The sequence below is a fragment of the Hylaeus anthracinus genome, unplaced genomic scaffold, assembly GCF_026225885.1.
Source record: "Hylaeus anthracinus isolate JK02 unplaced genomic scaffold, UHH_iyHylAnth1.0_haploid 11997, whole genome shotgun sequence".
Classification (NCBI taxonomy): domain Eukaryota; kingdom Metazoa; phylum Arthropoda; class Insecta; order Hymenoptera; family Colletidae; genus Hylaeus; species Hylaeus anthracinus.
Genome location: NW_026534344.1, coordinates 7054534 through 7081195, shown reverse-complemented (window position 1 = coordinate 7081195; position 26662 = coordinate 7054534). Strand labels below are relative to the sequence as shown.

Below are 26662 nucleotides of genomic sequence, written 5' to 3'. Positions count from 1 at the left end.
GCTTTGTAAAAGTAAGTGAAATAGTCGTCTGGGCGGAAGTGGAAGCAACCGAAAAGTTAATCAACGCAGAGTTTGACCCAGATTCGAGACAAGAATTTTTTGAACGCCCCCGTGAAACATTACAGGTTTAAGGGCAGCAATAAAAGGCAGGTTTGTTGGCCTGAATGAGATTCCACCGCGATGACATTAACTGTGCAAATGTCTTTCGAAAGTGACGTTGGGGGGCGGCTCCGTGCTCGAGAGGCGTGCATTATCTCTCTGCAACGTAATTTCGTTTCAATGTAGATGATCGAGGACGCCGCTCGTGCCGCTCACTCACCTATCTACCCTTACCCTTTGCTTTTATTACGGGACGGTAGATCGTGATAAAAAAAAAAAAAATGTGAAGAGCTATTTCGTGCTCGTATCAAAAAAGATCTTCCTGCCCGCCCTTGGTTTCCGGTAACTTTCCGCGTAGTCTCGCCCCGGCAACGCGGGTACGCATTTAAATTTATCTCGCGTCGTTTCGCGAGAACCTAATTCTGTCGTCAAGAAGTCATTAAGGCGTGTTTGTCAGGTGTGGATCCTTTCAACTGTTGGTTGTAATGACGATACTGGTTCAAACAATGCGAATATAATTCCCAGCTCGTGAAGTAAATTTCTTGCGAAACATGCGACACGCGTGAAGCAACATTAAAAATAAAATGTATAAATAACGGTGACGCTTCAATATCGACAACGGCACTGAAACATTTTATACGAAATTTGAATGAACGTGCCTCTTTATCTGTAACTTCGGTGCGTTTAATTAAAAACTGTTGATATAGCCCTTAGAATAATCTCGCTCGAAGTCTCGTCCCCTTGGAACGAAGTTTAAGAAAATTTGCATACCACAGGTCGTTTATTCGAAACCGAATATTCCAGCAACGAACGTAGGGAAAATCTCGATACGCAAGCGTGCTGAAAGTGGCACGGTAGACACATAACGAGAAGATGTAACCGAATTTTCAGCCGTATTTTACAGTTCACCGCCTCCTTGAGGGCCCCGATGGCAATTTGCATAAATATAGTAACGCATCTCAGGATCCGCAATAAAACGCTACCTCCCCGGGGCCGTAAGAAACGGTTAAATTGGTTATTGAGTCATCGAATACGGAGAATGAAATCCTCTCACCGGTGATCTCAATCCTGACGTTTCTTTATCCCCGCTTAAGTCAGGTGTGAAATAAATAACCAGAGGCGCGTTCGATTCGGCACGGCGTCGATTCTTATTCAATTTTCCATCGAATGTCTCACGCAGAAACGACGCAGAAGCCAAGATTTCGTAGAGAAAATACCGATAACGAAGTACTCTTGTTTTTCTTTCATGTTTAACGTCGCATCGAGCTTTGGTCATTAACGATTATACCTCACATGCTTTATTCCGTTCCAAGTATTCTTATTCAAAAAACCATGTTCGAGTACCTAGACGGGTACATTTTTAGTGGTTATTAAAATAGCCACAGAGGTCACCATTAAATTTTAGGCAACTACGAGAAAGAAAATCGTGCACAGTGAAACTACGCGTTGAAGTTATTTCAGTTGTTCGCCGGGGAGCGCGAAATTCGATTTAAATAGGTAAACAGGAACACACTGAATGGATTGCTCTTTCGTTTCACCTCGAAGGCACGTCAGGAAGCTGCCGCCTGTCTCATTCGTGGCGGTTCGAGCGCACTAACTTCGTTTCACGGAACAGGACATCTTCGGTACTTAATTCAAGGAAACGTATTCGCCTTGCTGATAGCTATCATAATGATTGAGAGACCGAGCGAAATCGTCGAATTTACGAAAGGTTCTATGTCTTAAATTAATATAGGAATGGTGGTTTTGTATCTGGAATCGCTGGAGAGTAAATAAACAGGCATAAAGAACAAACATATAAGTAATATGTAATAATAATTCTTTTTACGTTTCACTACGAGCAAGTTACAGAAAAACTAGTGTGAAATTATGGACATGGTACTAGTAATGACATAATAATATGACAAATGTACACTATAATAATTATACTTTCATACACGCTTTACCAAATAATTCAGACAAAATTGTAACAAATTCAGATTCAAACTGTAATGTCGAAAATTAAAATGTGTATGTAAAAACTAGTCTTTCGTTTAATATTGATTAACATAACACATAAAAAAAAATAATTAATTGAAGACATACCACCATTGTATTTGGAAGCGAAACTATTAATAGGGTGGACGAAATGAAGGTACGTGCTGGAATCCAGTTTCCTACATAGCAACTTCTATTATCGAAGCGAAAGGTTGGTACACGGGAGAGTCGGTAAATCTCTATTATCCGAACTAACCTAGTATTTGAACCATCTTATTGACCTGTCGTATTTAGACAAATGGAGTTCTACTGTGCACGGATGCTCGTAATTTCTATTAAATTCCAATGGAGTTACATTTGAACGAGTTAGATCTGAACTTCAAATCGTGGCATTCGACTCCTTAAAAATCCCAAAGAATTGTTTGCTAACTATTAAATTATATAGAAGAACATTTAAATAATAATGCTTCATGAAAGAGACGAGCACGAAAGGAGCAATACGATAAGGTGAAGGTGAAAACGACAAGGGTAATGAGAATCTGGGGATGCAAAAAAGAAACAAAGTAATTCCCTAGTTGTATATTTATATATTTGTATATCGTATAATTTTGTATAGCACCTTTGTATTAAAATCTATTCTTCTTAAAAATCAGGTGTCTAATATTTATTTGGTTGACGTCAGCTGTAGATCATTCTCTAGCATCCCTAATGAGGAGTCTAGTCTATTGGGGGGTCCACTGGCCCCGTCTATAATAGCTCGGGTACCTCGAGATTGCTAAGCTCGTACTGTAGCTACAATCAAGCAAAGCTACAGCCCCCAAAGACGACAGATATATGCTAGGTATATACCACCTTTACTGCCACCACCTCGTATCTGCCCTAAGCGAACCTCCATTTACATATCTGTATTATTCAAGCATGACTATTATTCAATTCCTACGAAACTCGCAAATGCATTATTATTTTAGCCGGCGCGCCGCCGGCCAGGCAGAGACGTCAGCCACGCAGGAGAAAAGATGTAGGGAAAAGTAACGCCGTGCAAAAGCAGAAACGCGAAGATGCGAGTACTATCGAAATTGTTTAACCTTGGACTCAGAAAGACTTCTGTTATTTACACGAGCGACGTCGATCCCTCTTTTCTCGCTTCCTTCGCTAAAATCTAGAATTTCGCTTGCGCGATTGCGTGGTACCCGAAAAAAAATATATTTCAACTCTGAAAGGAATTCACGGCCATTCAATCCCGATGAAGAATTCGTTGACGCGCCGGCATCGCTAATTCGTTGGCTTGTGTTAAATGATGCCACGCTTCGGAACGTATCCGCTCGCTTGACGTGCTACACGCACGTCATGTTTCTTCTCCTGATGTAAATACAACCCCTGAAAGCTCGCATATTTACTTACAGAAAGGAGAGGTTTGCTTTGGCATCGTGCGTGAAATATACGTTTTATTGATTTTGAAACCCAAATTCTGCAATGGAAATTAATATTGAGGTTGTCTAAAATTTCCGACTGAACCATAATTATGTTCTATTACATTCTTCGATGTGTAATGTGTTGAAGCTTCATTTTTTAGTCGAACACATTCGTCGCTTTCTTTCTCTGTTCGAATTATACATTAATAAAACACTTTCTATAAATTTGCGAAAGCATTGGGCGCTACAATTTACTAGTCCGAGTATGAAGATGGAATTTACATAAACAACTAGACGCTTTGTCAAATGTGGTCGCTAATAACCTAGACGCTGATGCGACCTTAAACAAATCATATAAGAAAGAAACACTTGTAACACACCAGGTACCTAAGTTATAATGTACCTTCGTTTCCAAGGACTCTTTATCCGAGCAATATAATTAAACTACCCTTTGGTCAGAAACGCTTGTCAACCACGGTACGTCCGGCACAATAACGTAAAGCTGCGTTGCGGTAATGCACAATTCCGTAACAGCCTCGTAAATTACGGAACAAACAATTTCTAATTGTATTTCACTCGTTTTCGATACAGGTTAATAGCTTCTTACATCATTATCGCGTCGGTGTTAATTACCGCAGAGCTTTCGCAAATATTAATCAAAATTATCCACGGTTTAATTGCGTCCAGCGTTCCCAAAGGTGCGGTAAAAAAATCGTTATTTCGGTGTAAAACTCTCACCGTGGTCCCGCCGAATTTTTAACACTGATTTGCATTCATGGCGGGACGCGTAACCATTAACCGAGGCAATTTCATGGAATTTAACCTTCAATCATAACTTCATTAACTAGCTGCGAGGGAAACCGCCGCGTTGCAGCTTACGTGGGGTTGAAGTACTCTTGGTGCACCCCTTGCATACCATTTGTACAGTACATAACAGCTTCAGATAGCGACGAATGCACACTTAAGTATTGATTGGCCTTCTCGCTTTCTTCTGATTCTTAAGTGTCCCAATTTAACATCAACAAGCTTCGTAGCAAGTCGTATGTATTAAATGTGATCACTTTGTACTTGTTTTTTTTTATGTTACGATAAAGTACAAGGTAGCTCAAAGGGTGATCATTTTTCTAAATTTCCAACTGCTTATTTTCAGAATCCTAATTGTTACGTCCAAAATGAAAGGTGGTGCAGTTGAATTACATACTTCGTGCAAAGGGAGCTTCATAACCTAGGTTTTATAGATCAAGCTATTCTAATTCGATGTTAGTAAACAAATTCTTAATTAATGGACATGCGTGCATAACACGAGAAGAGTCTTCTGATGAGTAGAATCAACGAGTCTTTCGTTTGTTTTGTAATAATTTTACAATGTTTCGTATACAATAAATTAATTCCACCCTGCTTGTATACTGCAATATTTACTCTGTTGTGAGTGCAAATAGAATTATTTAAATAGAAACAGGAAGTCAACGCGTGATAATTTACTACAGTATGTAAACATGAATGTTGCGCTCCTGTTACGCTTTCTTTATTTTCAAGAATAAATTTCACTATGCCTATATTACCGTGAATTCCGTTAAGCCTTACTGAAGGGGGAATCTACATAAAGTGTGAAAACACGGAAAAAAGCCGTGGGGAGCGAGAAAAAGGAAACTGACGACGGAGTATTGCTCGAGTGGCCATCGTCACGTTAATGGTTATAGATCGTTACCGAAAGACTTGTCGTGCCATTCACGTGAGAGGAAGTGGCTGGAAAAGAACCATTAATGCTACGATTGTCTCCTCGATACCTGAACATCGGTAAATATCGATTCGAAGAGTGCTTTGAACACGTTATCCTTGCTTCATGAGGTGGCACTCAGCTTTGATACACCGCGATTATTCTAGAAAGAGCTGATAAATCTTGATAACCATCTGCAATTAATTATGCGTTCAAGCGGCAATGAAATTCAAGTGAGAGGAAATTGAAATATAATATAAAAGGAGGAATACTTTTGCTTAAATAGCAGTCATGGTTTAATTTAATTATATACACTGAAGAGATACTTGAAACTGTTAAAATTATTTAATACAGGAAAGATTAAAAATGTTTAAATTATATACACAGATGAAAGATTAATATTCAGATTTTTTAAAAATGATGAAATTATAATTGAAGGAGGTTCGTTCAAAGAATTTGTAGGTTCTTATATATTTATACATTTCGTGTAAATACTAATAAGGAAGATTGTAATAATAACACACATATAACACACATACGTGGCGAATTAAACAAAAACAGATCTGACAAAGTGGGCGTTTACACCGAAAAGGTTGAGAAACACTAGCATAGCGAAACATACAACTCCGAAAGTACCGTGGTTTCCATCGAAAAACAGATGCGCGAAATCGAATGTTCATACACTAGCAGCATTTAACGATAAATGCGCTGCGACGGGTGTGGATGATAGATCACATTGTATCGGAAATGTGACAGATCGCCGATACTGATTTTCAAAGTGAAAAAGAGAATGAACTAACGTCGAGCCGTCGCCATAAATAATGGAATAATAAATAAAGCGAAACAAACTATGGCAATAAATAACACGAGACAGGGGAATAAAAACTACGCGAGAAATTACATCAGATGTTGCGAAACGTTTTTTTCCATTCGACCCGTAAACAATGTATCCATTGTGCCCGCATAAACTAGGAATAGCGAAAGTAAATTATTGAAAATCCAGACCCTCGTATCGCGTACTTTCTAAGCAACTGGAGAAAACCTTTTACGATTTTATATTGCTTGAAAGCACTTTTGAAATCACTTTTCCATCTCGCTAACGTACTCTCTTCAGAATTCCTTAATCTCGAAGAAAATCTTGTACATGTATATATACGTATATATAAACTTACGAAATTTTAAAATTTATTTTAAGTCCTTTAAAGAATACGCCCTCAAATGAAAATACAAATGAACGTTACAATGTTTTCGTTTCAATTTACACTTTTCAAGGCACACTATTCTCTCGTGTTCTTTAGAATCTACATCGGCCAATGCGTAATCAGTCTGAGAGCACTAATTAGATCGTAGTACAGTGAATCTTAACGTGATGTGCAAATCCCTTGGAATATCCTCGATAAATATTACAAGAATTTTGGTCACTCATTTCAGTTCCATATCGGATACTGATTATGCATCATGGGATTAATTTGTGGTATTGGTACTGTAACCATGATTCGTAGTTAGACTGTAGAAGAGACTGACCAAGATATTGGTCAGGTTTCGTCGACGATAACCATAGACAATACCATAGACAATTAACGATCGAGAAACTTGAATGTCTTTTCATACAAAAACCGCTAAGAGTTAAAAATTAATATGATAACAATATTTTACTACAAATATTTTAATATTACATACAGCATTCGACATTTTAAACGATGAAAACCGAAGTCGATAACCCATCGGCATGTGTACACATTTCAGCACGTGTCTTACAAAAAGATCAACTATTTTTATCAATATCCCCAACGTGTCGTCATCAAAAATCGTTACTCTGCACACGTAGAAGCCCTAGCCGGAAGCGCTGACCAAAGAAGATTTCGAAGGAATAAAAGTCCGATAGAAGAAGAAACAGGTAAGCAAGCTTATCTCTATAGCAGAACTGCATTCCCCTTATCCCTTGCATGCCCTGAAAACCTACATCAAACAGTTAAACGTTGAAGGTGTATTTTTCCGTAGCAACGCGAAGAACGAAACGTACGAAACGATCAGAAAATATCTCGTCAGAAGACGCCAAGTTCCAGATCATGAAACCTACCAAGAATGGAAACAGTGTGCGTAGGAAATAGCGAGCACTATGGCAAGGATAGTTCCTAACGTAGCACGATGTAAATTTTACGTTCCTTCATCCTAAAGGCACGGGACGAGACTTTCAATTCGATTTTCATTCATCAAACCTTCGACCTCGAGCGGAGAAAAACTTATGGCCTCTCTATTCTGACACATCCATCAAGTATTCAGTCCAACAAGTCGGATTCGTATGAGAGCAAGAGAAAAATTGAACTGCAGAATGGCGCATATTCCTTTCTTGTAGCCCCATACTTCACGCAAAAGCAGCAGCCGATGAAATATATACCCAGTACGGATAACCGAGCATCCCTACAGCACCAAAAGGACATGTATAAATAAAACCCTCTCGAACGAATCGAAGACATTTGGTGCCATCGATCACTGATTATTAATAACTAGGTCTGGCAAGATTTCAATGGCTACCTGCAGAACGAACGCATTCAAACGGTGAATCTTTAGGAAAATCTGAATAAAACCCGATCGTTTAACCGCGAACGAATCGGACCATTTCTGTTTCATTCAATGATTAAACTCTATTCATTTAATATCTACATTACATATATTCGAAGTACGATTGTGCACCCGGAATTATTGACAAGAATTTCAGACATATTCATAATTCTAATATAAAGTAATAAATTAGAATAGAATACAAATACATGTTTATTTTATCTGTACTCGTATCCGAAACTAGCTAACAATTTAAAAATTTAAGTATAACAAAAACTATTAATTTTTACGAACGTATGTTTAATAAAGCATTTTTAATTCCCTTTTGAGAGTTCAATTAATCACTTCAGTTTGTAGCTATGGCTTTAAGTAACATATTTTAAAACATCCTGTATACGGAAGCGCACGAATAACATGTATTGATATTTTCTATGCGAGAATCAGTCTCCTATAGAATATTTAACGTTCCTATAAATTTATATTATAACCTTGTATCATAATTCAATACTTACTCGTCACCTATTTTTAGTTATTAAATACATTTTCTAATATTGTGATATCCTACTATTACAGCATATCTAAATCAGCGAAATAAAAGTAACCTGCACAATTCATAGCAGAGACACAAGCGTATTTAGTTTCATTTTAGTTTCAGCTAAAAATCCTGAAACTTTAAAACCTATTTCACAATGCGTGGGCACACGTATAGTATAACGTACGAGTATTACCCACCTCGTAGGTAAAATGGCAAAACAACGACTAACTTTTCTCGACGTAAGCGGAACATTTATCCCGGTAAAAAAGGTAAAAAAAAAGAAAGAATGGCGAGTCTATCTTATGAAATATTCTGCGATTTTTGCCGCATGTTTTATCAACGCGGAACAGACGTTCCATTATGCGCGTCGGATGCAAAGCTAAGTCAGGAAATACAACTGGTGGCGTTCATAAATTTCCAAAAACGTGGACGAAAAGAAAAAATAGCAGCTGCATCACGCGAACTCATCGCAGAATTAGCTGATCTCGTTTCAATTCGTTAAAAGCGCGGCGCAGCTTACGATGCGTATGTGGAATCGCAGCTCCGACGTCGCCTGTTGCTGTTTCTCTTACTGCTCCATACGCTCGATTCGTTTTTTCAGCTTTTTATCACAGACGCGTCAAGAACAGCAACCCACGTAATATACGGGATAAGATAAGAGAAAAACGGTGTAACCGTGTCCGCCGAAAGTATTTCTGACATTTCTGACGTTACAGGAAAGTGGTTCGCGCAAAAATAATTTGAAATTAAACAGAACGTCACCGGTTGGAAAAAGTTTCTCTACGGACAAACCCGCAAATAGAGTAATAATTGTAACCGAAATACTGACGGATAAATATTAATATTCCTTAATTTCGAAAAAAATTATTTACTATTTACGAAAGAAACCAATGTTGATCGCGTTCAACATAAAAAGAAGTTAGAAATTAATTTCCGCTAAGACGCGGTATCAGCGACGCACGTGACACGATGGACAAAGCCGAAATCAAATGTCCCGACACGGCATTGAAGCGTTCACAACGCTGTAGCCATTGTTACGCCGTTAATAAACGTAGATAAATACATTCCGTTAGCCAGAACGTCATGAAATCTCAGCGCTGTATAGCGTAGTTATTCATACATAAATTAGAAGCGCGAAATGAATGCCGAGGGTGTGTTTAATTAAATTCGTGTCGTAATGTACGTGCCAGTTATTACAAACCGCTCCCAGGGAAATTGCCGTTGAGTAAAATTACGTGTTTATAAGTTTTTCCCTTCTTAATATTCCGGAAACGCGAACATCTGACAGCGTGTGAATTTGTTCTGACAGGAGTTTAAGCAAAAAAAAAAAGTAGGCGTGGGGCAAGAGAAAAGGGGGGAAAAATAGAGGACGAATATTGAAATCCGTCGACTGTAGAAGCTTTTATCGTCGACTGACGGCGATTACGGTGAAATTTCAAACGCGTGCGGTAAATAAATGAACGACCGTATATATTTCATTGCGGTAAACTGTCGTACCTGAAGCACTTATACCCGTTAACCCAGCGTATCTATTCATCGTAGAGCATCGTGCGCGAGATACTCGTGTGTATTCAAGAGTGGACGCAAGGCATGAAAAACTTGCAGCAACGATGAAAGGACACCAGGATTGAACGTTCACAAGAATGACGATAACGTTGATCCATGCGATGGCGAAAAATAAAAACAACCGATAGGTTTTATTCGACGGAAAATTTCGCTGGACATTATAAAAACGACGGTCAGCCATTAATCCAATGTACTTGGCCGGTTAGTTTGAAATTTTCTGCGAATTAAATTAGACGGCTTATTACTTTTAGGTTTCAATGTAATAAGAGACTTTCCACTTTATAATCGGGCAGCCGCGAAAAGCGGCGTCCGCGAATTTCTCACGGGGCTATGTGTACAGAGAATATAATTTTCTCGATAAATTCAAGTTACACAGGCAATCCCCACGGGAGGATGGGGAGCGGCAAAAAGTACTAACGACCAGTGCTTTGAAAGTACGAAGTTTTAACTTTATCTCAAGGTGCCTACCGGAGATTGCAAATATATGTCGTCTCGTTTCCTAGGATCTCGTTACCACGATATTTTCTAGAATTTAATTTAAACGATCTTCGAGATGGCACGGTATTAGCCAGGGATTAAGTTCTCTCTTGGATGGCCGATTTACCGTGACTGAAAGTGTGCGGTATATTAAAAAATGTACGTTATACAAGTAGATGAAATTGTCCAGCATTTGATGTAAAGTTGCATTACGGTGCAAAATACCTTCGATTTCTTATACAAATTAGTCCATGTTGTTATTTTTGAGCAAATTCTTGAATAAATCAAATGAATCGAGTGAATTTAAAAAGCATGGGAAATAATCTCAAGAGAAACTATTATTAAGATTGATGATCTAGGCTTTGTATCAAAACCAAATGCATAGATATTTCTCGTGAATTCGGTAAAACCAAATTTGAAGATTGAAATTCTTTCTTCACTCTACACTTCGCCCAGAAAAAAAACGAACATTTCTTCAATCGTTTAATTGAGGGCGATGAAAAGTGGATTTTTTTTTCACAAAAGTGTAGTGCGTAAAAGCGTTTACGCCTTGCCCTGAGAGCCTACGCCAACGTCAAAAGGCACTTTAAACTAGAAAAAGCTGCAGCTGTGTACGTAGCAGAATCGCAAGGGATTACTGCATTATGAACTGAAGCAGGTGAAACTGGGTGACAGTCGATATTGCCTCTGATTGGAACCTCTAATAACGACAATTCAATAGAAACGTCTAATATTGGCTAGCAGGAAAAGCATCGTCCTTTTCCATGACAGCGCTTGACCACGTGTCATTCGCGGAATGGTGTGGACATTGAACAAGTTTACTAAAAAAGTATTTCTTAATCCACCTGACCAACCTTCTCACAGCTATTTCTCATTTGCTTTAATTTTCTCGGGATTTTTTTTTTTTTTCATTCCGATTTCAGTGCATCCAAGGATGAAGAAATAGCAAATTCACACTATTGTATTGATAATGAGAAAGTACTTACCTCCCAAGTCTGCTAAGAAAATTTCCCGTAGTACCAGGAACTCCTCCTCGGATGAAATATCGGGCTTTCCAAAGGAATCGTTTTCAGGCCAGACGTCTCTGCCAAAAAAATATTCGATACATTGTTGTATTTCAAACTTTCATAATATATTGAAAATTGATAAGTTTGCAAAAACATGCATTATTATTTGTGAAATATTATTCAAACAATATTAATTTTACAATTGAGAATATTTTCCATTCCCTCGACAAATATGGTAGATAAAATGATTCTTGCTCGTGAACACATAATTAATTAAAATTTAATGAGCATGGTAATGAATGAAATGAAAATATGCACGTGGGACGTGCAAGTATTGTTTTCACTGCAAACACAAACATTGAAAAGCTACAGTAATATGACTGTCAGATCATGTCTACGTTTTCAGCAGAGTTGCGCATTGTGCAAATATGAAAGAAGCACGAGGTCAAGTAGTTCAAGTAATAACAAAGTAGTGATTAAGTCAAGTAGCCTACATAATCAAGTACTTCATTACTCTCTCAAGGCAGAAAAGCAAAATAATGAAACAGAAAAACAGCTCTTGACATAGAAATTATTTTTAGGCCGTAACCCCGGTATAAGTAAATTTTAGAAAATGAAATAAGTGTCCCAAGAAATCTATCGATTTCTCAAATTAAATCACTGTATCATGTTTCTACTCCATCGCGTCTTACAAGTTTGGTAAATAAATATATCCATAAAAATAAGTTGAAGATAACCAAAAGATGGTTTCAAACCATATTTTTCAGACTGGAAAAACACGACGATACAACAGGAATATCTCCTGCTACACCTTACGTACTAGTGCTGTAAAACATTCAGCAAAGTTTAATAGATCTGCTCAAAAAAGTGGGTCGCATAATAGAACAAGATTAGACCGATTAAACAGAGTCATCCACTTAATGACGTGTTTCATTAACGTGGATGGCGTCCGTAACCGAGACACGAAAGCGAGACGACGGAGAACAGCAAATGGGCAAAGGAGAGGTCCGAGTGGCAATCTCAATAGGTCTCGTAGAAAGCTCCCTCGAGCACGAGAGAGCCTCGCCGCGATCTACGCCAACATCAGACTGTTTGCGTCAAGGGTTTACACCTCAACCCTCCATTCTTCCGTCTACCTTCAGTCGACCGCCGACATCACCAGCTGCACACGCGTAACTTTCTCAAAACGGTCGTGTTCCACAACATCCAGAGGTAGAAGATGCTGAAGTTGCCCCCGGGTAAAGGGAATGGATGGAAAGCGCGTAACAAGAAAGATTCGCGAGTAGACGAGGGCACAGCTGCTTCGCGAGCCACTTAAGTTTCATCGAATTTATTTCCGACACCGGTCCCCGGGAGAGCTAGTTCCTCATCGATGCCTCCAGCCAATGCAAATCTTAATTTCTGCAATTTACGAAAATTTATGCTAATATTTTCAGTGGTTGCAGCTAATGCAGCAAGACCTCGGAGGAGAGAATACAAATAGAAAAAACAGTGGAAAGTGCAGTACTACGGGACTGTACAGGATTGGAGCAAAGCTACTCTCTTGTTGTATGGAAGTACACGCAGTTGTCGTAGCCAAAGGATTGTTATCAAAATTTAAATACATACATGTCTGTTTACTATGCCTTGACCATTTTTAAATATATCTTAACGAACAACTTTGTATGTTAAATTCAGTACTTGTACTGTATAATTACGATATGTTTTGGATAAAAATATGTATTTAAATCTGGAAGAAGTGTACCTCTTTAATCATCACGTAACATTATGCCCGGAGGATAATGAACGACTTCACTTATTATGATATTTCGAGGAACCAAACAAGTCTTACGATCGTTGTAAAATTGAAGCGTAACAGAAAGTATACTGAATAAAATTGTATGTGCAATTCGGAATCGCGAAAAAGACCTTCATCTTTAAAATAGAGAATCTACTTGATAAAGGCACTGTGTTGGAAAGAATAAAGTTTTTCATATCGCGATCTGCTACCTACGTACAGTAAACAGAAAACAGAAATATCGATTACTTCGCACGAACGTTTTCCACCGTAAAACCTTTCGCAATTTCATAAGACCCGGAAAGAACCGACCCGTTTCACGAAACTTCTATTCCCTGTGAGAATCCAAAAGCATCACGGCGTGGAGAAAGTCGGAGTACGTGACCGGAGGACAAAGGTAAAATCACGTCTTCACCTTGGCGGAGCACTCATGAAAAAGAGCGTAGTTAATGGTGGACGATTCCTAACACTGTGCTAGATGGCGGGCCGACTTTTCAGGAAGTCACAGCCTGCCTTGAATTTTCATTAAAAAACTGCAGCACGTAGAAATATTCTGAAAGGTAGAAAGCTTCAAAGAGAGCGCCAGGAACGAAGGAACGTGATTGAACACGAAGACGACGTTACGTCCATACAGAGAGTCTCCATTTGCTAGATGAACTTGGATTTATATTCGAGTGCTATTTTCCCGATTATACGCTGCAAAGGACGTAAACCGTCGCGATATAGTCAAACTTTTACGAAAATAGATCAAACTTTTGCGATACTCGGTAAACGCGGTAATACGAAATCTGGAATGTTCAAAGCTTGCGATCCGCGGTGGAAATCGGATATATTTTGTACGGAATATTGAATTGGACTACAGAGGAATGTTGAGAGAAAACGTTCAGAGAAACAATTCCTATTCTATATTGATTGCATTTTATAGGTAACGAGCTCTTTCATCGCCAGGAGTGCTATTACAGAAATGATTCTATATTTAACTGCATACTTTGTATACATAACGTGAGTTAACAGAAAATTTGCAGAAAGAAATTGATACATATTCAAAAATAATACAATTAAACACGCGTGCAATGTATATGATACATATCCAGAAGTAATATAATCAAATACGTGTGCAACGTATATGTATGATAGAAAATTGTCCATCTATAGAATGGTTTCACGCAAAGTATTATCTATAACTACCTATGTACATATTATCACAAACATATACTAAATTTTATTCGTAGACACAATTAATGGTGCTATCGTAGTTCCTCTTAATTTTCTATTAACATCAAAGGAACTCTTTCAAGTCATATTATTTGCTTGGGTCACGTTAAGCCTATATTTCGCGTGAAAGGTAAGAATATAGGTATCTCAAAAACTCAGCGAAAATAATTTTTTGAATGTCTAGCACACCTCGTCCAGAAGAAAAATGAGCCTGCTCTCAATTTTTTAATCGAGGTAGATGATGAAATGTGGATTTCCTTTCATAAATATGTAATACGTAAAAACGTTTACACCTTATCATGGAAATCTATGCCATCAGCATCAAAGGCACTTTAAATTAAAAACAACTCAAGCTGAGTTATTATGAACTAAGACAGATGATACTTAGGCGCCACCGTATTCAATTCCTCTTAATTTTCTATTAAACCTTTGCACTTGAGGCCTTCTTTCTGGTATCCACTAGTAACTCGAGATGCTTCCTTAGCATTCTATTGCCACGAATGCTAAGCTTAGTCAGGTCGCCTAAAGAAATGAAACCTAAACAGGCATTATCGTTGGTCGATTTACCGCGTCAAACCTATAAACCTAATAGTGACCGAGAGTCACATTTCGAGTCCAAAGGGTTAATACCAAAGTAATCCTTTCGAGCTATATAATTTTGCGAACATTACAATGTAGTGCAAAACCCGTATCGCAATAAGACACGATACAACCTCTGTACACAGAGAAAAGAGACCAAATCCGTATTGGGAGTTTGTCAGGTCGCAGGTCAGGAAAGTCTGGCTAGTTCCGAAAGTGCAAAATCCCTGAATTGAAGGAAGAATCCAATAAGCGGGTGGCAGAAGGGTGAAGATATAGAAGAAGGGACCGAGGGGGTTAGGAGGTGGGTACGTGCTGTCCCCGGGGCAGAAGAAGTGGCTCGTACGGGGCCGCTACTGGTGGCTGTCTGAATAGAAATCCAGCACCATACAATCCCCATTATCCCTCGATTTGAAGTCCCGCGACAATGGAATCTCTCAGACGCGCCTCAACCGACCCTCCAATCCCGACGCTCAAACTAGCTCTTTTGCCAGACACGGGACGAATAATTTCGACGCGTCGATTCTCGTCCTTGACACCCGAACGATAGCCGAGACTGAGTTCATCATTTAGTCGGAAGTCAAAGTATATAGTACAATTAATATGGCGTGATCAGCTAAAAGAAGCTGAAAGCTACATAGATCGTTGAAATTGACCACGAGAAGTATTTAACTGTGATTGGAATCGCATAAACGCATGAAAAATACAAATGTCTTCTTTTATTTTCGTAATTTAGATAGCAGAAGACAAAGTACTTTTTTAAGAGTATGTTTAATACGAATAATTTATAATCTTATACTAAATTAATGATTGTTTGGCATTGAGCAAAATACATGCTCCTTTTTAAAAAAACTGGATAAAGCAAGATTCTAGAGCTCCTTTTGGAAAACCCTTTATGAATATAAACAATTTTGAAAAGTTCCTAATGGAACGATGCTAATAATGAAATATACTGTCATGCAAACACAGCTTATATAAAAAAGAAAATCGAAAATTTCGATAGTTAATCAATGTAAAATTTAACCCACAAAATTGCAGCAAGCAAGGACAAAATTAATTAAACTGCCGCTACGCGAATAACTTTACCCCAAGCGCCTTGATTAGGAAAAAAGCTGCAATTTTTTTTTTGCCCGCGAGTAAGACTTTTTTGATCACGTGCCGAACCGTTTATTCAACTCAAGAGAAAGCAAACCCTGAACTTCTGCCCCTTAATTATCCTGTGACTTTGAGTTATTCAAGCCGGCACCCAAGTCAGCACACTTTGCACAACCGTGGCACAAATACAGCCGGTGTAAGTAGAAAATTTGAAGTTTGAGTTGGTATCCAAGCAAAGGGAGTATTTGCTAAACAAACGGAACGCGATCACCAGAAACTCTCCACGATTCTCAAGGGCACACTGTGCATTATACAGGGTAGAACACTTAAAGCAGGCCACTTGGATGTATCGTTTATATTCAAAGATAAAGAACAATTTTTTTGATAAAATTCATTCGTACATATTTATTAATATGTGACCCACTGTTTGATTTTATGAAGAATATAGGATGATGGACTTTTTAATTCCAAGTGGATCTTGTTATCCTTGTAGTATCTTGTTTAAATATTGGCATCTTGTTTCACAGAAATTCATTCGGCCGTTTAGTTACAATCACGCTAACTGTACGTGTATGTGTCCATTAAAACAAACAAAAAAATATTTTTTTATAATAATCGAAATATGACAGGTAAAACAAATTCTAAAAATGTCTCAATTACTTTTCTTTCTTCCAGATGGAAAAAATAAAAAAGTCCGTAAGGCTTAGAATCCAAAGAATGTCAAAACACTGACTCCCGTATGAAATATTATATATGAAATGTGTAAGTAATTTCTGCCCGAAACATTCTTTTCTATCTTCATGAAATAAACGTATTATCCAGATGAGCTGTTTTAAACGCTCTACCCTTTATATGTATAAGGAGAAATTCCCGAAAAGGGAGATTCAAAGCGTTACATTGTTTACCGTAATACTACCGGATTACCATAAATGTGTTATTAATATCTCCTACTTTGAGCCTACCGCTATATGCGCCGCAGTCAACAGTCTGCTGCTTCCTTTTATCCTGTTATGTGCAGAAGGTCGGCACGAAGCAGATGCCTCCATTGTGTACCGGCCACGGCAAAGCTTACCCCATGAAATGGACGGTGGAATATTACGAACAATCTCCTAAAGTACCCCGTAGAAGTACTGTGACGAGGATACGGCCTAAAAAAAAATCTGCACGAGGGGCTATAACTCTCCATCTTTGCGAGAGAGAGAGTGTCCGCGATGGGGCAGTTTTACGTTTCGCCAACTTTATTCTAGCAGCTTTGAGCAAAGGTATTAAAGTGGAATATTTATTTGCGGTAATAGATGCCAGATTTTAGAACAATTTTTAAACCATAATTGTTCGTGCAAGAAAGATAAACTCTTCTTTTCGTCGAAACAGTGTAAATAAAATGAATACAAGTACAAAAATCGCTGGGAATAAAAATACAGTTGTTGATCGAATTATCAGATTTTGATTTTCAAAGTTCGAGTTCAGACTTAGAATCAACGCCCAATACACAAAGATTTAACCAAATCCAGTCACTTTTCGCATTTTGTTCTACCATTTTGACTTTATAAATTTTTGTTTCAGCTAATAACAGAGCAAATGTCTAGTATAATTCCTCGTATTCGAGAAATTTTGAAGGTAATCTGAGTACAAAGGGCGCATTCTCGCATCGACGAGTTCATCTCCAAAGTATACGAACCCCTACGAAACCATCGAAGTGACAAGTCAGGCTATCATCCGAAAGGGCCGATGGGGTGGAACAGAGAAACAACTTGGCGAAGAGAAAAGACTCGCAGGTATATTTAGCCATGAAACGCGTCAAAGCGAGAGTTCAGTGCTACCGATGGCTCATTGAAATGAACATCGACATGTTGCAGGGGCGACGCATCCCTTTCAGCTTTAATGTAATGTAAATATCAATTGAAGTGCAAACGCTTGGCTGCTGATTAATTAATTGACTCAAAGATCGGACGAAAACGAACGCTAAAGAAATTGTCAAACGTTTTGATAAAATACACGTCTCCGAATAATTTGATGGAAACAGTGCACTCGAATGAGTGGTCAGATCTAGCGAGAGCTTTCACTTTCGAACATTCACCTCCTTGCTCCTGAACAGTTGCTATCAATATTTTACTTGAAGTTGATAACCAAATGGTACAATTCCATACGTATGGAGTTAGATATGAAAGACTTTTTAAAGCTTTCCCAGCATTTCATCCTGTATACGAAGGAAATCCATAACATTTAGGCTACTCTTACTAATGAATTTTTACTTATCAGACATATTGATCCACCTGTGCTTAAAAATAAATCAACATTGGAGTATAGTATATTTGCAGAATGGAATGGAAATAAATAGAATGTTGCAGTTTCGGAATTAAAATCGATATTATAATGTCTTTAAATTCCTCATTTCTTACGGTATCTCTATTGTATTCGATCGATTTGTATTTCATATTTCCAAAAATTCCTAATATCGGTATTATTACAACATAAACAGTGTGATGTATAAGATACTCAATTGAAATCAATTATTGAAATCTAATTGCATAACCTTTTGGCTAATTTTTATGATACAAATATATTACATACTGATATTTTTACCTAGTATTACAAACTCTTAAATGAATACGTTTACACGTTATCGGATTGCATACATATTCCCTTCCAACAGTTTATAGAATAACAGTTTGTCATTCGTTACTACAAGGAAATACGCTGTTCCATACCAAAGACAAAGGGACTGTTGCAAATAACTATTGGTATTTCAAACAACCAGTACAAAGGAGAATACTACTCGTTAACCATGCACCTTGTATACTAATGCACCGGTTTACTCTTAGACGTTATTTTCAAAATAAACGCAGCGGTACTTATGTTTGTAAACGTTAGCATCGTTACGGAAGGTACTGAACGTTCCAAGATAAAGACCAACATTTATAAATTGAATTTTCAAAATAAACAGTATCCTTACCTTGCTGAGCGGATAAGGCCAACAGCTTGTTCAAAATCCTTCGCCCGCAGTAGCTTCTGAATTTTCTTCACGGCTTCAACTCTGAACACCAGAAAACATTCATCAAGTTTTCCATGTTACGAGGTTCGATTTGTCAGTTTCGTCAAGATTTACTGTAGCAATTTAAACTCTTACTTTTGATCATCAATCGGTACGTCCAATGTTGCGTCAAATGGCGCAACTTCCGGTATAGTCCCATCTCGCATTACGCTGGACAACTGGGGTCCAATATCATTCCAACGTTCTTCCATACTTTGAGAAGGCGGTTGTTCTTTCTGCACAGTTTCTGTTCATATTTAACGTCAGATAGTTCGTTCTTTCATTTAACTCAAAAGAAAACAGTTATTCTTACTTGTTTTACTTTTGCTCTTGCGCGGCTTGGCCTTTTTTTGGACTATTATGTTACGATTACTTTTCGCACAGAAGTGCCCCAACATTTTCAGAAAGATGTGCACCGTTGTGATTAGATCGATCAAATATTGTCTACAAAAATACAGAAATTTCGTGTATATTTATTTTTGTCGTGAATTTCTATTCTATTTCTATTTCTGTTCAACTTTGTCGCTGATCGAGTACATTATCTGCACAATTCTAAAAGTGATTTCGAACCACACAATACTCGTCACGGAATTAATACAGTTCTGTCGCGTATACAGTTTCAAAGTGGTAAAATCACCGACGAAGTTTAGTGCACCCGTCAAGTCCTGTTTTCGCCACCGTCACCAAGATGTCACAGTAGCGACGATATCGCGGCGCGTCGCACCGGCCTTACATTTCCGTAGTGGAAATCCTTGCAAAACCCGTCAAACTCGCGGAAAGTTGAACGCCCCCCCGCCCGCCCCACCACCCCTCCCCTGCCTTTTCCCATTTCGCCAGCACGAAGGTCGATAAAAGTTGTTTATTCCGCCAAGAAGCGCAAAAGAAGAGAGAGGAAGCAGACAAGAGGGGTGAACGCAAAAGGAGAAGAAGAAGCATTAAAGAAGCAAGGTAGTGGATGAAGGATAACTCCCGCGTAGTTCGAGCCGATTGATTCGAGATTGAATCAATCTGTATGCAGTGGATAAAAGTTTTAGCAAATAATTTTCATTTTCCACTGTTGTACTTTGGATAAATAGATACTCAAAACACGAGACAGGAGATAGAATCTTTCGCAATGGTCGCATTAAGGGGGTTGAAGCAATTGTCGTTAATAAAATAGCAAACGAAAAATTTGACTGTCCATTCAACAGATGTTGACGTCCGCTAATAAAATAATTTATTTAGAGGAGTTAAAAATGACACTTGCCATTCGAACGACTTTTTAACTTTTAGCTGAGAGACGGAGTTCCGATGATCGGTCACTATACTTTCAAAACTCAATTTTGTTACTATCTTCCAGCTTCACGAGCTGCTTGAAACTTATTAATTACTTTCACCGGAGTACGACTGTCGTGTAATTTCAGTTGCTATGAGTTAAATCTCTGATTAATAACAAGTTGTGCTAATATACGAAGCAGAGTAACGTCTGCGAACTTTATGAAGAGCTTACCAGTTTAGTAGGAAAATCGATGTCTATTAACCAGAGGCATCTCATAAAGTGATGTTTGTAAAAAATATTTCGTGCGTTTACTGTTACGTTACAATAAATGTATGTAAAAAAGGATGTGCATAAGTAATGCACTTATTAATATAATTATTTTCGTTCTAGTATTATGAACTACATTTTTTTACTCGGACTCCTGGTTTGAGTCGTTTCTTACAAGTGAAACCACCCTTGAAGTCAAAATATAATTCATTTCTACCAATTATATCAACGTTTATATTTCCTTTATATTACATGCATACAAACCGTGACATTTTAATGTCGTCGAAACCGAGAAGCTGGGAAAGAATCGTTTCCCGATATTCTGGAACGTAAAATACGTTGCTCTTAATGACTTTACTGGATTCTCTAACACCACGATCCGTGCTTTGATCCATCGCCATTAAAGTGTGCAAAAGTTCCTGAAACAAAAAAAGAACAGCTTGTTTCCTTCCGCCGATCTCACGAAAGCGACTATCGGCGGTTGTATTTCTCACCTGATATGCTTTCAATGCCACGTGTAATCTACGAGACCACGCTGGGATCTGTTTTTTATTCATTAACATCATCTCGTAGTAATGTTCCATTTGTCTTTGAACTACGTGAAATACTTCCGTAGATATCGTTTCGCTATCAACGAATATTTTATCATTACATAAAAAAAAAAGTTGCATTACCATACATTATTAAAAAATAATTCATTCAATGGCCAATAGAACGGGCAACTCTGTCATTAGATGATTAAGAAATGCTCCTGGTTTGAAACTAATTCAATACGACACAACTAACTAGATATTTCGTCAATTATTTTAGAACAGAATGACAGATTGTAGAGCGAGGCAAACAATGGATCAAAGTAAATGAATACGTATGTACAGATCAAATTTAAATTGATTTGCAATGCGGTGACAGCTGTTCGTAATGTTGATGAAGCTTTTGGAGAATACCAAGTTATAGAACGAACAACCCGTCGTTGGTTTAAAACTTTTTGATTAAAAAATATGAATATCCAGAACAAACTACAGACCCAAAGATGTGATCCATGAAACATAAATTCCCCTAATAAAAATAAATGGGCTTCCTTTGCAATAAATCTATTCAAATATTGATATTTATTGTTCGAACACAATGAGTGATATTTTCATGAGACCCAAAGACTTTGATGATTTAAATAAGACTTTGACCATCTACAAGAACCTACTACATATATAAATAACAGTAAAGTCATGATGTTGGATTATAATATTTTTATGTGTCCCCGACAATGAATTGTTCCAATCAAAAATTAAAGAAAATTTAAGCCTCGGCAATCTACGTTATTGAATGCAAAACACGTCCAATGCGTACTAAAAGTACTCGTCAGAAAATGGCTTTCTAAGACAAGAATCGAAAGGAAGCGACGATGCGTAAAACGAGTTCGAAAACTATCACTCTACTTTCTTTAGCATCTACTTCGCGACGATGCGCCCTTTTCTATCGGAAAACAGAGAAGTTGCGACGACTCACCTCACATATTTTACTTCAAACTTGTAATGGCGATTGAACTCCATAAAGAAACGCAGAGCCCAAAGATAGCAAGTCGTTTCAGATGGATCGCCTTGATTTCCGCTTTGTATGCAGTATCTAGCGTATCTCATTACAGGATTATAAGCAGCGTTCAAGAATTCTACGCAGAATTCTTTCAAGAAGAGTCTCACGCTTAGAGCGGATGTACGTTCGCCCCTCGGATCTGACATTGGGCGTCTATTTTTCGGTCTCACTACTTTTGTCTAGCATTAGAACGATATTACAAAAATTAATTAATTACAAAAATTAATGGATTACGTTTTTAAACTTTCATCGTTCTAAAATTGTATAATTTATTCTAATAGAAGCTTTAAGATACAAGATTTTATCGGAGGTTCGTAATATTCGTTCGTGTTCTATGAAATATTTCTCCTACTTATAGAATTTGGAAAAAAAACAGCCTCATAAAAACATTCGCTTAGATTGTTTCTAACAGAACTCGAGAGATATCCTGCACGGTATAACGTTTCCGAAAAGATGACCCATTTTATACTTCTTTTTTATGTAACAATTCCGTAGAAAGGTAAAAAAGGAAACAAGGAGGATCGAGAGGGCTGAGGGGGATGAAATTCCATAAAGGACACAACGGGAGTCCGTAATCACTTCAATGCAGATAGCCGACAGGCATGTGACCCGGCAGATTTATGACGGTCCATAATGAAAACTTTCTCTGTCCTCAAATACGGATGTTCCGGGAAGTAGACGGCAATAACAGTATAAGGGAGAAAAGGAACTCTTCGCAGTCGAGCGGAACATGGTAGACAGAAGGAAAAGAGGAGAAATGCCCGCGAAAAGAACGGTGACCTAGTTTTAAATGCTTCAGCGCCATTAAGCAAGGAGCCGGTTCTAATTACGCGAAAATAGCCCTAATTAACAGCCGTATTTTCATTCAAATCCAGCCAGCCTCATTTCCAGTTACTCATTACGAGGACCGCGGTCGGAAACCAAAGATTAATTGAATGGATCGTTTTCTGACCTGACACTTCGCGCCCTTCATTTCACTGGAATAAGCAGACAAACAAAGGAACGAAAGTGGCGGTTTCATAGAAATTACCTTGACTTGGCCGAAGTTTAATGCCTCGATCTTCTGGTACGGTTTGTGGCATATCAGTTGATTATCTCCGATGGCTTTCATATTCTGAACGACGTAAGTACCGCCGAAATGCGAATGCCTAAACATAGTGTATTAATTAAAGCTGTACGGGCTATTGAATACAAGGAATAATTTTTCCTACCTTTGGAAAGGTGTACTTAATTTACGTTTAATTAATGGAGGTAAAAAGTGATTCAAGTTGGAAATGCAAAGAAATTGATAAGGTTACAGAGATGATAATAAACGTGGTTCTTCTAATATGTATGCGAATGAGCTATTTTATTTATTGTGATTCTATGAATAAGGTTTTATTACCCTTTTGAAGATGAAATAAACGATACGGTGGCTGAAAAAATAATATTCATGCGCCACAAGACACTGTAATTTAATCTACGAAAAATAGGAAACAATATAATTTCGTAAAAGGGAATATTCTTCTATTGAGACCTTTTTTTATAAATAAAAATCTTCCGGGCAAACGAAATTATGATCCAAGGATGGAATTTAAAAAGAGAAGCGCTAAGAAAGGATCAAATTTGCCATCCTCGTTTCAATCCGAATCAGTATGCACAGAGAATGTACTTGCTAGTGATTGAAAAAGATCTGATCATTCAAATCCACTTTCATCCATGACTTCTGAAAATCCAATCAATGGAATAGAAGAAGCCTGTCACTAGCAGACAGTTTGCAAAACGATGAGAGCTCAGTTTCTTGCCCAGCATTTTTCTTTCGCGAGAATCTCCTTGTAAACATCTTTAGATTATATTTAAACAACTCATCGTTTGCTTGTACTACGTCAAAACTATAACGAATCCAAGGAGTGGACTAAAAGAAATGGGTAATAAAACCAATTTATAACGAGTTGTATGAACTAGAATCTAAAAATATCATTCTGAATGATTACATTTTCATATTATTATGTCTTCGTTAGAAGTTCAATAAGGAATTAATTCGAACCTTTCACTAATTGAATAAAAAAAATATTTAAAAGTACCTAATAGAAACATATAAATACTGATGGTACAGAAAGTTTTATACGTATATTTCGAGACAGCTACATTCATATTTTCATAAAACCTATAAAACCTCAGACCTAAGACCATGGATTGGTTCTTGCCCTGATGTTTTCCATTGGTGTTGTTTATCGACCGGTTTGTGAGTCGAGTGCAAAAAGCTGAGTCTTTCCGGATACAAAAAGCTTTCTACGGGAAATAACAGCGCGTAACAAAAAGACACAAATAATATACAGTACAAGTACGAAACGTGCGTTCTTTTGGATAAGTGGATGAAAGCTTCCATTCAAATAGTGCGTGGACTTAAAATGTAGGTCGTGTTCATTACGCGTAGAATACCACCAACAGCTGAATATATTACCACTTTCCTAACACATGCAGTGCAATTGTTTACTTCCCCTTTTGCATATATATATCTACGTTTGCATTCGGCACATTTTAATGGAATACATTAGCCGACCCCGCGTAAATGTGTCCCTAGTGTGTGATACATAAAAAGCCATGTGTGCGGTTCGTGTTGAATGCACGATTGAAATCAAGTGGTATATCCACGAGTGCAATCAATTGGAACAGGTATAAATCTAATAGATAATTATTTTCTACAATGTTATTCTGTAATAACAATAAGTCTACAATTAGAAAAGTAGCTTGTTCGTTATTATCTTTCCTTTAGACAAATAATGAGTATTATCTGCCGAGTATAAAAAGAACCAGGTAACATAATTGTGGTCAACATTTAAAGTGGAAAAAAATCAGGAGGTACTTTCGATATGTGTAAATTTGAAAAAAGAGAAATACGTGTAAAGGAAATTTGCAGAAAATGTAAACTTACCGAGCTCCCGCATATTTTCTTATTTTATCCATTTTCTGTTGCTTCTCTTTTAGCCGAGCAGCTAAGAGTACTGCCTCATCTTTTTCTTTCTCGGAGGTACAACGTTGCAAACCGGATTTAGCTAACTCATTTGCACTTTGGTCGCGTAGCATTAACGATACGATCTGGTATGATTTTACATAATTTATAAAAACGAAAAATCCTCGCGTAGTACAATTAAAAATTAAAATATAAAAACAGTAAATTAAAAAATAAACCATCTTTGTTAATACAATAAAAATGATGTATGATTCAACTATGCATTATTATAAGATGTGAATTAAAAAACCAAAATCTCTCTGCTCGTGCAAACTATTGAAAAGTATAATATTCATTAAAAGTTCGAATGCTAAAACTGAAAACTTCATCTTTCACATACCTCTAAAATTTGTAAATGGTACATTTGTTCGTTACTATTACTAGCAGTAAACAGTAACAAATCTACGATCCCTGATGCATTAAGAGCAAACAAAACCTGAATAAAAATACAAAAATAACTTTCATTCCTACAAAAGATGCTACACTCATTGTTATACCTGATCATGAACTGTAACATCTGTATCAGAACGATTCTCATTTTCATCAGGAGGAACTTGTAGTATGTTTCGTATGAAAATAAGAATTCTTTCAATAGTCATATTATTTTCTTCTCCTCTTTCTACATTATCCTACAGAAGTAGAAAAAGAAATAATATATTCCTGTTAAGTACTTCACTTAACTACTTCTGCTTACACAAATTATGTGCATTAAAAATATACCAATTTCAAAATTTCACTTAAGCGATTGCTTAAAGTTGTCCATACACGATCATCAGTGAATGCTACTTTATATGCTTGTGTGTATGAAATAAGTTTCTGATATATTGTATGTTCCATTTTATCAGTAGGTACTCGTTCATTGTAAATTAACAAAACTGGACTTGTTAAATTGATAATCAACCTATTTATTTGGAAAATTATTGAAATGAAATTAAAAGAGTACACACTTCTTCTAAAATAAATCTACAAGTTGTTACTTGCCTCAATAATACATCCCAAAGTTCAAGTTTATCATAATGATCGATAAAAATTTTAATAAGATCAGTTTCAAGTACTTTTGATTGACCAAGAAATTGACGTACAGTATGCCTGTCATCATCTCTTCTTAAATATCTAATTAGGTCTTTTATGACAACTATGATTAAAATGGAAATATTAATACAGAGTCAGTTTAGAATTAAATAATAATTTATGTAGCATGTGTAAGAATTTACATTGATAAAACAGAAAAAGTAGTCTCACCTAAACAATATTTATCTAGGTGGTATTTAGTCCCATCGTAGTAACCAAGCGCAGCACATGTGGCTGTAAGCTCGGTAGAAAGAAAATCTGACATTGTCACTTTTTATATGATATAAATGAGTTTACATCCAATGGTGCTTTATAAAATTTGAATTGTCATTACTACGAATAATTTCCATAAATTACCTGCAAGTAGCAACATAATAATCTTACTAAAACAATGGTACATATACAATTTTGCAAACATAAATATTTAAAGGAAAATAA

General features: G+C 37.2%; 1 protein-coding gene across 2 annotated transcripts in view; it reads right to left on the bottom strand.

Moving 5' to 3' along the window:
• The window catches only part of LOC128889698 (protein timeless homolog), a 187935-nt gene that overhangs the window by 160782 nt on the left and 491 nt on the right, over nt 1–26662 (bottom strand). For both annotated transcript variants that reach the window (XM_054147553.1, XM_054147554.1), the window contains exons 2-15: nt 26396–26581; nt 26135–26288; nt 25874–26054; nt 25651–25782; nt 25494–25589; nt 25076–25239; nt 23192–23309; nt 22078–22340; nt 21069–21201; nt 20839–20993; nt 19363–19493; nt 19146–19296; nt 18972–19052; nt 11332–11429 (exon numbers count right to left, since the gene is read on the bottom strand). In XM_054147553.1, coding sequence (XP_054003528.1) covers nt 11332–11429; nt 18972–19052; nt 19146–19296; nt 19363–19493; nt 20839–20993; nt 21069–21201; nt 22078–22340; nt 23192–23309; nt 25076–25239; nt 25494–25589; nt 25651–25782; nt 25874–26054; nt 26135–26288; nt 26396–26489 — 1951 coding nt within the window. In that variant the 5' untranslated portion in view covers nt 26490–26581. The remainder of the gene's footprint in view (nt 1–11331; nt 11430–18971; nt 19053–19145; nt 19297–19362; nt 19494–20838; nt 20994–21068; nt 21202–22077; nt 22341–23191; nt 23310–25075; nt 25240–25493; nt 25590–25650; nt 25783–25873; nt 26055–26134; nt 26289–26395; nt 26582–26662) is intronic.